Here is a 12,149-nt window from a genome sequence, read left to right on the forward strand (position 1 = left end):
TCATGACATCAATGTCTACTTCTAACCCAGTAGCAAACATCATTTAGAAAACACAGCTTCTTGTCCAAGGCCAACATAATTGATCATTATTATCACACAACAGATGTAGTGTGACTGTAAACTATGAGTCATCCGCTAAGCTGCAGTGGAAAAAAAAAAAAAAAAAAAATCTGTCGTTCCCTTTTCACCAACAACTCTGCATCCGGATAAACAGATTGTTGTAAATATTTGGGTGGTGCAGCTAGCAGGGAGACTCCACCATGGCAAACATCCACCCAGACTATGTGAGCTTCATTCACCACTTACAATGCCGGGCCCATAATTCAGGAGCAAATACAGTGTGTCATAGGGTTGATGGGAGCTGTCCTGTTCCAAAGACTCCTATAAATGTGCCTGAAAAATACAGCTTCCCTTTGCCCAAATCTGGAGAATCAAACTGATGTATAATTTGTGGTCTTACGAGGACAGGACACTGTGGTGAAGCCACTGTGACGAGTATCTAGTTTGGGGATAAAGTACAGGTTGAGTGAATTTTTTGAGCCAGATGTTAAAATATTTGGGCAAGCAAGGTATGAAGACAAAATACTTGAATGTTATTCACAAAAGCACAGTCATAGTTTTTATAATAAACCACAATAAAAATGCTACAAAAAGGCACCAGCATCACAGATGTGGTTGAGAAGTCCAGGTAAGTGAATCCAGTTAGTCTAACAACACCAGTTGCAGCTGTCTGTAATGGTATTATAACCCTTTTCCACTATTACGTACTTGGCTCGGCTTGATTAGCCTTTTAGGGTTTTCTATTAGGTGGTGGTACCTGGGACCAGGTCCGTTTTTAGCACCTACTTGGCCAGGGTTCCAAGCGATCTGAAATGCTCTAAAAATGTGACGTCAACAGCCTGCAGACTGAGTCTGACAAAAAGCCATACACTGAGCAGCAGGTATAACATCGATGTCCTACATTGTTGTGTTGTGTTTGTGTCACATACACTGACTGAAATGGACTTTCAGCCATATTCTATAATGACCCCATCCATGCACATTAGGGTGTACTCAATCATAACTGAAAACGACTGAAACCAAGTACAGTCAGTTTGAATAAGTACTAGTGGAAAAGGGCTATTATTGTTCCTGTCAGTCAAAGCAGAAAGGCCCCAAACTTTGAGCTTTAACAGCTGAGTTATAAGAAAACTTAGACATCGCACAGATGTAACAAAGGGATAAGTTGGTTGTAGAGGGCTGTATTAGTTGCTGTATGCTGTAAAGCCGGTATTTTAAAATGTGACCCTATGGGGATTGACCCACTTTTGGCAACGGCCTCAAGTGGCCACTAGAGGAACAACAGTTAGTGGCACTTCCTACTTTGGCTGCCACATCTTCACATTTTGAACTGTTGGTCAAAATAAAGCAACTTCGACATCTGTCTTATTTCTTTCATGATCATTCACAGCTTATCAAACCTTTATTTCAAAACTGACCCCAGAACAGTTGACCTGATTTTTCCCCACAGAAACAACCAGGCTAATAACACCACACTGCACTAGAAGAAAAAAAAAACAGCACCATCCTTAGTAATCCCTTCACATGCACACACAGGTTACTGCTTCTCTACACCTCAGTCACAAAACCTGAAACTGGAGACGTACCAAGGAAGTGACCTGACAATAAAAAGGGATCTGACATTCAAGTTACTCATTACACCAGTGGGAACACTCCTTTGTTTCTGTCAACCACTTCTGCAATGAAATGAAAGTGCCATGCAGTTGTTTACTGGTAGCTGTAACGGCTGGAAGAACTGAGACAGTGACCAACGCCTTCCCTTAAGCTATAGTAAAACTTACATACCACTGTCCTGCTTGACAAAACAATGTTACATATTTTAAAACCACAAACTTAAACCTCCCTGTGTTACCCAAGTCAAACACCAGTTTTATAGCTCTAATAATTCACTGACAATGACGTATCAATTGCCCAGCTCATATTCTGCAGGCAGCAGAGCTGATTTGTTGCCTGCATGTCTTCAGTCTTTCAAGAAAAGCTCACGTAACGAATCTACTGGGCACTAAAATAAAAATAATACAGCTTCTTCCATGCTGATTTCAATGACTTCACCGTCATAAAAGAAATCGGAACCTTGATAATAACACAGTACGTGTTAAACTGAGGATCAAATTCACCACCAACAAAATCTAGAAAGAGGGAATTTGGAAGCTGGGATTTCTTCATCTCCTCTTTAGAGCCTGGGAGAATTATACATGGAGTTTTGTTGTGCAAGAGAGGAATACAGAGCAAGCTGCTCATGCAGGCACAAAGGAAGCTACTGTGGGAGCTTCCAGCAGTGGGGCTTTAACTCAGGGGGACCTAGGCCTCTCAACCAGGCTTTGAACTGGCTGAAAGTTTCCCAAGAGTTTGCCAGAGGGAAGCCAAGCTGAGAGAATCGGATGTGATTGCAAGTGCATGAGAGACAGCCTTATGTCATACAGAGAGAAAGGTTACCAATTTGAATCTGATCGTTTTCATACAAAGGATTACCAACTCTGACCCTAATCTGTTAAAAAAAAAAATGAGATAATGCTTTGTCATTTTTTAAGTGAGAAGTCTGACATTACATAATCTGTGTAAGCTTGCACAATGGGAAATGTCAGTCGGCTGTGAAACAGGTCTGGCAATCAGCAGTTTGGTTAAAATTTCAACGCCAAATAAGATGCAAGAAGCTGGAAGTCTGTGCACAGACTGATGAGTGTGCTGGTTTAAAAAAAAAAAAAAAGCTAAATTATTGAGAAAATTCAATTCAATTTTATTTATATAGCGCCAAATCACAACAAAAGTCGCCTCAAGGCGCTTTATATTGTATAGTAGATTGTACAATAATAAATACAGAGAAAAACCCATCATATGACCCCCTATGAGCAAGCACTTTGGCGACAGTGGGAAGGAAAAACTCCCTTTTAACAGGAAGAAACCTCCAGCAGAACCAGGCTCAGGGAGGGGCGGGGCCATCTGCTGCGACTGGTTGGGGTGAGAGAAGGAAAACAGGATGAAAGACATGCTGTGGAAGAGAGACAGAGATTAATAACAGATATGATTCGATGCAGAGAGGTCTATTAACACATAGTGAGTGAGAAAGGTGACTGGAAAGGAAAAACTCAATGCATCATGGGAATCCCCGGCAGCCTACGTCTATTGCAGCATAACTAAGGGAGGATTCAGGGTCACCTGGTCCAGCCCTAACTATATGCTTTACCAAAAAGGAAAGTTTTAAGCCTAATCTTGAAAGTAGAGATAGTGTCTGTCTCCCGAATCCAAACTGGAAGCTAGTTCCACAGAAGAGGGGCCTGAAAACTGAAGGCTCTCCCTCCCATTCTACTTTTAAATACTGTAGGAACAGCAAGTAGGCCTGCAGAGCGAGGGCGAAGTGCTCTAATAGGGTGATATGGTACTACAAGGTCATTAAGATAAGATGGGGCCTGATTATTTAAGACCTTGTATGTGAGGAGCAAGATTTTGAATTCAATTCTGGATTTAACAGGAAGCCAATGAAGGGAAGCCAAAACAGGAGAAATATGATCTCTCTTTCTAGTCCCTGTCAGGGCTCTTGCTGCAGCATTTTGGATTAGCTGAAGACTTTTCAGCGAGTTTTTAGGACATCCTGATAATAAAGAATCACAGTAGTCCAGCCTGGAAGTAATAAATGCATGAACTAGTTTTTCAGCGTCACTCTGAGACAGGATATTTCTAATTTTAGAGATGTTGCGCAAATGGAAGAAAGCAGTCTTACATATTTGTATAATATGTGCGCTGAAGGACATGTCCTGGTCAAAAATGACTCTAAGGTTCCTCACAGCGTTACTGGAGGCCAAGGTAATGCCATCCAGAGTAAGAATCTGCTTAGATACCATATTTCTAAGATTTTCAGGGCCGAGTACAATAACCTCAGTTTTATCTGAATTAAGAAGCAGAAAGTTAGCGGCCATCCAGCTCTTTATGTCTTTAAGACATTCCTGCAGGTTAACTAATTGATGTGTGTTATCTGGCTTCATGGATAGATAGAGCTGCGTGTCATCTGCATAGCAGTGAAAATTTATGCTATGTCTTCTAATGATGCTGCCTAGGGGAAGCATGTATAATGTAAACAGAATTGGTCCTAGCACCGAACCCTGTGGAACACCATAATTGATCTTAGTGTGTGAAGAGGACTCTCCATTTACATGTACAAATTGGAGTCTATTAGATAGATATGATACAAACCACTGCAGTGCAGTACCTGTAACACCTACAGCATGTTCTAATCGCTCTAATAGGATATTATGATCAACAGTATCAAACGCAGCACTAAGGTCTAGCAGGACAAGCACAGAGATGAGTCCACTGTCAGAGGCCATAAGAAGATCATTTGTAACCTTCACTAAAGCTGTTTCTGTGCTGTGATGAGCTCTGAAACCTGACTGAAACTCTTCAAATAAGAAAAGGAGCAGCAGAAACTGTGCTGTGAAAAAGGATCAGTGGCCACAAGATGAAACTAACTTAAAGGGATGTGATGGGCATACTGTGTGACATAATGGGTTTCACAGCTGCACTGCTAGGCTAATGAAGGGAACTTTGCAGTCATATTTCCATCAGTTTCCGTAATTAAACAGCACTGTGTCAAGGCCACTGTAGAGAGAAAGTAACACGGTAGAGCTGGGGTAATATTCTCAGAAAAACTCTGAATAATACAAACATTTACAAATAGTCAGAAAAATTGTGTTTTTGTCAAGGACCCACTTGCCTCACCTCATAAGGTTGGATCAGCATAGTCATAACACAATCATTTTATCATAATGTCATTTATAAAAATTTAGAATATGCCGGAAAAAAAACTGTTACACATTCCTTGAGATGTCTGTGGAAATCGTTAAATGTCTTTGTTTGACAAACAGTCCCAAACCTGAAAATATTAATGTAAGTACTGCCCACACAAATTTAAAAGATTAAATAGCACATAATCTCTCGCCTCAGTTACTTTATCCTATCACAGATATATCAGGATATTACAGATATCCTGCTAGTGGCATATAACACATATGTCCAATACCAGAGATAGCAAGAGAGCGATATGGCCCTCAAAGATCCATAAAAAAGGATTTTTAAAACCTTAGTTGGGGGATAATGTCAGCAAACAAAACTACACAAGTAGTTTTGATGTTCTGTGGTAACTTAAATGAAAGCTCATTTAGATAGTGCTTCAAAGTAACCGCCAAAATAATGGCCCAGAGGCGTTAATAAGATGCCCACGTACCAGACTTGCTCATAGAAGGACTTTGCCAAGCCCTGCTGATATGAACTCTTTTTTTTATGATGTGGAAAAAACTACTAGGGGTAATTTTGTGTCGTCATATAGTTTGTTCACTAACAAACATGCCGCAAAATGGCTCTAACCCCACTGCCAGCACTGTCTGCAGCACACCACCTCACCAGCATTCAGCCTGCTACAGTGCAGTCCTGGGATCCCTTTCACAGGTGATTTAGCCCCACTCTAACCTTGAATCATATGACCTGAATAGCAGACATGATGGTAGGGTGGGACTAATGCTGAGTCCCAGATCAAGTCGGAAGTCAAAATTTCTGAGTTCCCAGTTTAATCTGGAATGCCCCCTTAACTTGAATTTCCTACTCAGAAAGTCAAAGCAACCCCAACAATCAAGAATGAACAATACAAGATGGCAGCAGTTAATGTACAAGCAGTAAAACTGTAAAATTTTTAATCTGGACTGCCACCGTTGTATATTCATGACTCGCTAAACAAGCCATATGCAAAGCACTGAGTAGGCTCTATCCGTGCGTGTGCCACAGCTGTGTTTTTAAGTTACAACAAACAAATATGCTGTATCGCTAGTCATACATGAATGGCTCTACAATGCTAAAAACAAAAACAAATCCTGATTTTCTTGCTTTTCTGACTTTACTATTGGAACACACTAGCTAGGGAGTGAAGTCATTCTAGACTTCCAACTTCCAAGGTTATTGGAACATAGCTAAAATCTCCAAAATTCTTATTTAGACTGTAACCCATTCCAAAGCGGTTCATTTATGGTGTGAATGTGATCAGACCGCAATCAGAATTAAATACCAGGTATACGTTGTAAGTTTGAGCTACAGAAAAATTTCCCATAGCCACGTATGCTTTGCATTCTGGGATGCAGTAAGGTACTATAGAAGTGCAAAGGTATGTATAGGCTAGCAACTAGCAGTCAAATGAAAACTTAAATTCTACAGGTTCTCCAATAGGCCACAACACAGGACCCTTTTCCTGCATTTACTTTTGTTGCTCCCCTCTCTGGACACATCTGGCCAATAACATTCTCATCTGGTTTGTAGGGATGCATTTTAGTTCACTTGGATTTTTCTCTGTGTAAAAAGAAGTCAAATCACAGGGAAAAACTACAAGTTTGCAAACTCATCAACTGATTTGAATCAGAGTAAAAGAACCATTTGATGTGAAAACTAGGGGTTACATACCAGGGACTCTCCATAGGTTGTTATAGAACTAAAGAAGCGTCTTTCTTTCAAGAGGCTTCTTTACTTTGGTATGTGAACATGAAAACATGTTCACATACCAAAAGAACTCTATTTGCCTTCTTTCCAAGTACTTGAGACTAAAGCTCTAGTGGTGAATATTTTTGAATTATGTCCTACTTAGCTGTTCTCATACCACTGTACCAGGGGTTTACTTGGATCAGAAGAGGTGAAGTAATAACCTCCAACTTCAATGTTAAAATGATCGAATTTACAGAATTACAAGCAACATAAATCTTTCACAAAAACTGTAAGGGTGATATTGTTAAAAATGAGTTATCCATCTAGGATACTAGAGTTAAGAGTGACAGGTGCCCATGAAACCAAACTGGAGTCACTGATCACTGATACTTCTCCATCATGTCTGGAGCTCTTTTTTTTTAATGACTGACAAATATTTGACAAATGACATGGCTTTTTGTGTGTTACCGCCAGTTCATGAAGTCTGCGCATCAGTGTTGGTTAGATCTGATGCTTAACAGATATCGTGTCTGTATTACATGCCCTTAAAATCTACAGATGCATCTTGATAACAAAGCTATTTAGAGCTAGCTGTTAATTCAGTTCCAAAAAGCTCCAAATAACTAGCATTGGGAACATTGTTGAGGCTTAAAAAGCAGTGCCTGATGTTATGTTGCTATGTCCATCTTTTGGTGACTACACATGCACGCAACTATCAGTCAGTAGGTCAGTCAGAGGGTGCATACCGAGCATTGCTTTGTGCAGAAAAAAATCCCTGTGTGCTCTGGTGAGGGCATCCTGAGTAGCGACATATGGTGGGAAGGTGTGGAAACAGCTAAGCAAGTGGATCTTGCTTCCAGATTATGTCCCATATATTTACACCCACCCCACCCCCAACCCCCAAAACTCACACAATAAAACTAATACAAAAGGCTCCACACCAATTGAATACAATCAAACATGCACTCAGCCAATGAACACTAAAGGGGACCCATTACCTGACAGTGTTGTTTGTTGTGTACATTTTCACTCTGTGTATTCTACATGAGTCGAGTGAAAAATGACACCCAAGCCGACAAGCATTGGCAAGGGTGAGATCAAGGCTATGTCACAGCGAGCCCGCTACACCTGCGCTCCTTGACAGATCAGTGGCTGGGCTTGACTCCACCAAGGTGACACCATCCACCTGCTGAGCCATTAAGCTGCTCTACTGCCCTCAGGGGAGCTTGTAGTGTGTGGGTGTGTGTGGGCAAGAAATGGAGTGCAACATCAACACCACGTGGCAATCAAAACCATGTCATACTGATCGCAAAACCAAATAGGCAGCATTTCCACCTGAGCACCCAACCATTGTTGATCATGGGTGCTGACCCTGTGACCTCACGCTGAAAGACGGAGGGGATCCAAGAAGAGTATGTGTCTCTCAGAAATCAATAAAGGGAGGGGATTTGTTTGCCAGCTGATTGTGACACCTCAAAGGTGCACACTGTGAAAGGGGGGGGGGGGGTGTCTCTGAGAACACCAAAGATCAAGGAGCAGCTTTGTTAGGCGCACACACACAACAGCACAGAGTACAGTTGGCAAAGAGAGAGCCCTACAATGTGGGTTAGCAGAGTAATCCTTTAGCCCAGGGCAAAGATGTCAGTAGGCCAAGGCAACCTGCTCACAGTCCAGGGACTGAGCTGGTGTGTGCATGTGTGTGTGGCATTATTAATACAAAATACTGGAATTACTAATAAAGTGGAAAATATTCAAGATTAAAGTGTCAAAACTATAATAATCTTGAAGTTTATGTAGCAGTAATCACAGGAGCATATCCTTGTCTATCTTTAAGCTTACAGTAACAGAAGCTCTGCTGGACCTCCTAAAGCTCAGCCGATTAGGAAAACGAACAGACTGGTGGCTGCAATCGAAGCGAGCTTAGACTTAAGATATCGGACTCATCGCGCTTAACGCGCTGTTGCATTTTAAAAAAAAGCCACGACTCCTATTCCTAGAAACTGGTCTACATAATGCAGTAAAGCTGTCTGAATCTGCACCTACTGTGCGAGGAATACGAGAAACACTGCGTTTAAGCTCGCTTCACAATCCGGATGGCACGGTTTCCTTACCCCCCCCTCTTCCTCCAGGATCCACTGAATGTGCGTCCGTGAGAGCTTTTTATGTCCAACGCAGATGGTAAAATCCACGCTGTAAGTTTTGAACGCGGTGGTCCTCTTGCTCGCAGCTGAACCGCTCCCTCTCAGGTGGGACGTGGTTTGTCCGCGGCAGCCATTCAGACAAATGTGGGAAGCCGCGCACTGAGCTTTCTACTGGAACAATAAAGAGCAACACACACCGCCTCCAGCGCTCCGTGCGCCCCGGCACTGGTGGTGGTGGTGTCAGGGAAAGAAAGTGCAACTTGGGCGGCTCAGCAGCGCCATCGCACGGCCTGAGGAGGGTGTTGGCCATTGGTTTGTTTCTCACAATGAGCACTTTACAGCCTATTTAACTTAGTAGAGATTCAAATTATTCAGGTATAATGCCCCAGAAAGCAGACTATATCAGAATTATGAACAATAATGGCTATTTTATAGATATAATAGGAGTAAAGTAAACGTTGCTTAGATTAAAACGTTTGAATTTAGTATCAATATTGATGATAATACAAAATTACAGTGCATTATAAAGATAAAGTAATGTAGCCCTTATACATGCATGTTTGTGATTACATTTTTATTCTTATGTTTTGCTGCTAACACGTTTGGATGTTTACCTGAAAGTGTTACTAATATTACTTATTATTTATTTACTTTATTATTATATTTTTTTTTAGATAATTATTCCTTGTAATTAAGTATTTTGTGTTTATACAACGGCATATTAGCGCCAACGAAGGTAGGAAATAAATAGGAGGGGGAAAGAAAAAAACACACACACATTAAAGTGGCAAATTTATGAGAAAAGGGTAAAATCTTCAAGATCAAAGTACAAAATTTTTAATAAAAAGAGGAAATTACAGAATTACACCACTACTAGTAAGGACTACAGCACAATGGACAACTTCGTATCAATTTTTCACTTTAATCTGAGAATTTTTTACAACTTAATGTCGAAATTTTTGAGTTTTTTCTACCATTTCACATAATAGTGATGGTTTACGTTCCTTGTCCTTTTTTTATTAGGTTGAAAAAAATTATTTGTTATAATTACAGTTTTTTCTGATTGCTTAAGCACATTTTTTGTAACTATTGGCTATTTTTGCAAAACTCTACACACAAATAAGAAAACCTGTCACCCAATTATCAAAACATTGTAGTTCTCTTGCAAAAGCGAACACAGCTAGATTAACTCTTCACACCTTCGTAAAAATGGTGTTTTCGTATCAAACAGTACACACAAGCCATCATCTACTAAGCACACAATGCGCCAACTGCACACTGATGGTATGAATACAAAACACATCTGGCTTTTGCATTCTCTGAGTACAGATGTCAATTTGAGGTCACACTTTTGTCATAGTGTCATGTAAACATACAAGGATCCAAACTTCAAGTATTGGTGTTTATTCACACTCATCAAAACCAAGACAAAGTCAGAACACAAAATAGGAATTTCACAAAAAAAAGGAAAAAAAAAAAAGACAATCAGCCTACATCATGTCGTCTTTCTGGGTCCGGCCACAAAATTTCGTCCACATCGCATGCCATATCCTCCAGTCCAAGGCACCGGGGAAAATATCTCCTTGAATGCCGTATCCAGGCCTGACATGATGCCTGGTCAATATCTCCACATGCCTCCTCCATTGCCTGTAAAAGGGCTACCTGTTGATGAGGATGACGGTCGTACACTTTCCAGCGCCAGGCAGAGAAGAACTCCTCAATGGGATTTAAGAATGGAGAGTATGGAGGGAGGTTGAGTGCCATGAAGGATGGGTGGTCTGTAAACCAGTTGCGGACCAAAGCAGCCCTATGGAAACTAACATTGTCCCATATGATGACATATCGGGTCTGCTCTGGTCTCTGAACAGTGAGCATGTCATGCAAGGTGTCCAGGAATGCAATAATGTGTGCAGTGTTGTATGGGCCTATGGTTGCATGATGGTGAACAACACCATTTTGGCTTATAGCTGCACACATGGTTATGTTACCACCACGTTGTCCTGGGACATTGATGATGGCACGGTGTCCAATAATGTTCCTGCCACGTCTCCTGGTTTTACTGAGGTTAAAACCGGCCTCATCCACAAAAAGTAGCTCATGTCCCATTGCATCTGCTTCTAGTTCCATCACTCTCTGGACAAGACAAAACAAATGCAACACATCAGGCCCATGCACAGCACTACAGTATGCACTTCCAAATTCAGAACCAATGACACTAGCTTACCTGCACATAGTCATATCGCAGTTGCTTTACACGTTCTGTGTTTCTCTCGAAAGGAACTCTGTAAATTTGCTTCATTCTTATTCTGTGGCGCGCAAGTACACGACTTAGTGCAGAAATGCTTGCACTGTGTATATTTTGAAAGATGGTGTCATTATCAATTATGCGCTGCTGTATTTCGCGCAGTCTTATTGCATTATTGGCAATCACCATGTTCACTATATGGGTCTCTTGCTCTGGAGTGAACATGCTTCCTCTGCCCCCAACATCTGGACGTCTAGCAATTCTGTAAAGTAACAATTTCAGTATTTTTGCATGTATGGTACTGTTGTGTTTCTCATTAGAGTATGGCAGTGCTACAAAGTACTTACCGATTCTCATTTCGAAATGTCCTAATGATGCCTGCCACAGTGTAGCGGCTCAGTTTAGGCTGAACCCGTTGGCCAGCTTCCCTCAGGGTCATCCCATGGTTGATGACATGGTCCACTATTGTAGCTCTGATGTCATCAGTTATTCTGTTTCTTACTCTTCTTACCCTTCCTCTTTCCCCTCCTCGTCCTCTTCTTGCTCCTCCACGTCCTCTTCCTCCAACTTCTTCACCTCCACGTCCTCTTCCTCCAACTTCTTCACCTCCACGTCCTCTCCCTCAGCCTCCTCTGATTTTCACTCTTCTCACTCTTGCTGCTCCTTCCATTGTACTCCACATAGACAGCTTACCTGTTTATAGTGCTTAGGCTGATTGCAAAGTGGACTAATTATCTAAAACAGTTTTCACATGTGAAAGTGTGCCAGACAGTTGGCAAAATAGTGTTAATGATAGCCATACATGTGTATAATTTTGCTAGGAGTGTGTTGGAAATTTGGTAATTGAGTGTAAGCAGTGAGTTGTGTTTACAGTTCTGCAAAAAGAGTGTTGTGCAGTGAATTGTGCCTACAGTTTTGCAAAGTGTGTGTTACAAAATGGCAAACTGAGTGCAAAGCAGTGTTTGTGCTTTTAGTTTTGCAAACTCAGTGAGTGGTTTTGCTATAAGTATTAATAGTTTTAGAAATTGTGCTATAAGAATCACAGTTAGGGTTTAAGCATTCAGAAAAAAACTGTAAAATCAAATGGGTTTTTTCGAAAAACAAAAACAAAAAGACTGAACTGGCCCGTACGGGGATCGAACCCGCGACCTTGGCGTTATTAGCACCACGCTCTAACCAACTGAGCTAACCGGCCACGACACTGACGGGCAGAACAAATGTTTTTATACTTGTACTATATGTACTGC

The 12,149-nt window shown here is 41.2% G+C and overlaps 2 protein-coding genes and 1 non-coding gene across 6 annotated transcripts in view; all 3 read right to left on the minus strand.

Annotated features, from left to right (window-relative positions):
- The window catches only part of LOC100708472 (FERM, ARHGEF and pleckstrin domain-containing protein 1), a 71,501-nt gene extending 62,608 nt beyond the window's left edge, over positions 1-8,893 (minus strand). For all 4 annotated transcript variants that reach the window (XM_013264576.3, XM_013264578.3, XM_013264577.3 and 1 more), the window contains exon 1: positions 8,629-8,893. The gene's annotated coding sequence lies outside the window, so the exon portion shown is untranslated. The remainder of the gene's footprint in view (positions 1-8,628) is intronic.
- Positions 8,894-9,923: 1,030 nt separating this feature from the next.
- Positions 9,924-11,427, minus strand: LOC109196774 (uncharacterized). The gene is made up of 3 exons (XM_019351168.2): positions 11,250-11,427; positions 10,882-11,164; positions 9,924-10,790 (listed from the first exon to the last, which is right to left on the minus strand). Exons 1-3 carry the CDS (start codon positions 11,339-11,341, stop codon positions 10,143-10,145), a joined length of 1,023 nt encoding a protein of 340 aa, XP_019206713.1. The 5' UTR covers positions 11,342-11,427; the 3' UTR covers positions 9,924-10,142.
- Positions 11,428-12,023: 596 nt separating this feature from the next.
- On the minus strand, positions 12,024-12,097 carry trnai-aau (transfer RNA isoleucine (anticodon AAU)). Its single transcript has one exon. It is a non-coding gene; the product is annotated as a tRNA-Ile (tRNA).
- Between the last annotated feature and the right edge of the window lie 52 nt (positions 12,098-12,149).

This window comes from Oreochromis niloticus, linkage group LG23 (genome assembly GCF_001858045.2).
Source record: "Oreochromis niloticus isolate F11D_XX linkage group LG23, O_niloticus_UMD_NMBU, whole genome shotgun sequence".
NCBI classification, from domain to species: domain Eukaryota; kingdom Metazoa; phylum Chordata; class Actinopteri; order Cichliformes; family Cichlidae; genus Oreochromis; species Oreochromis niloticus.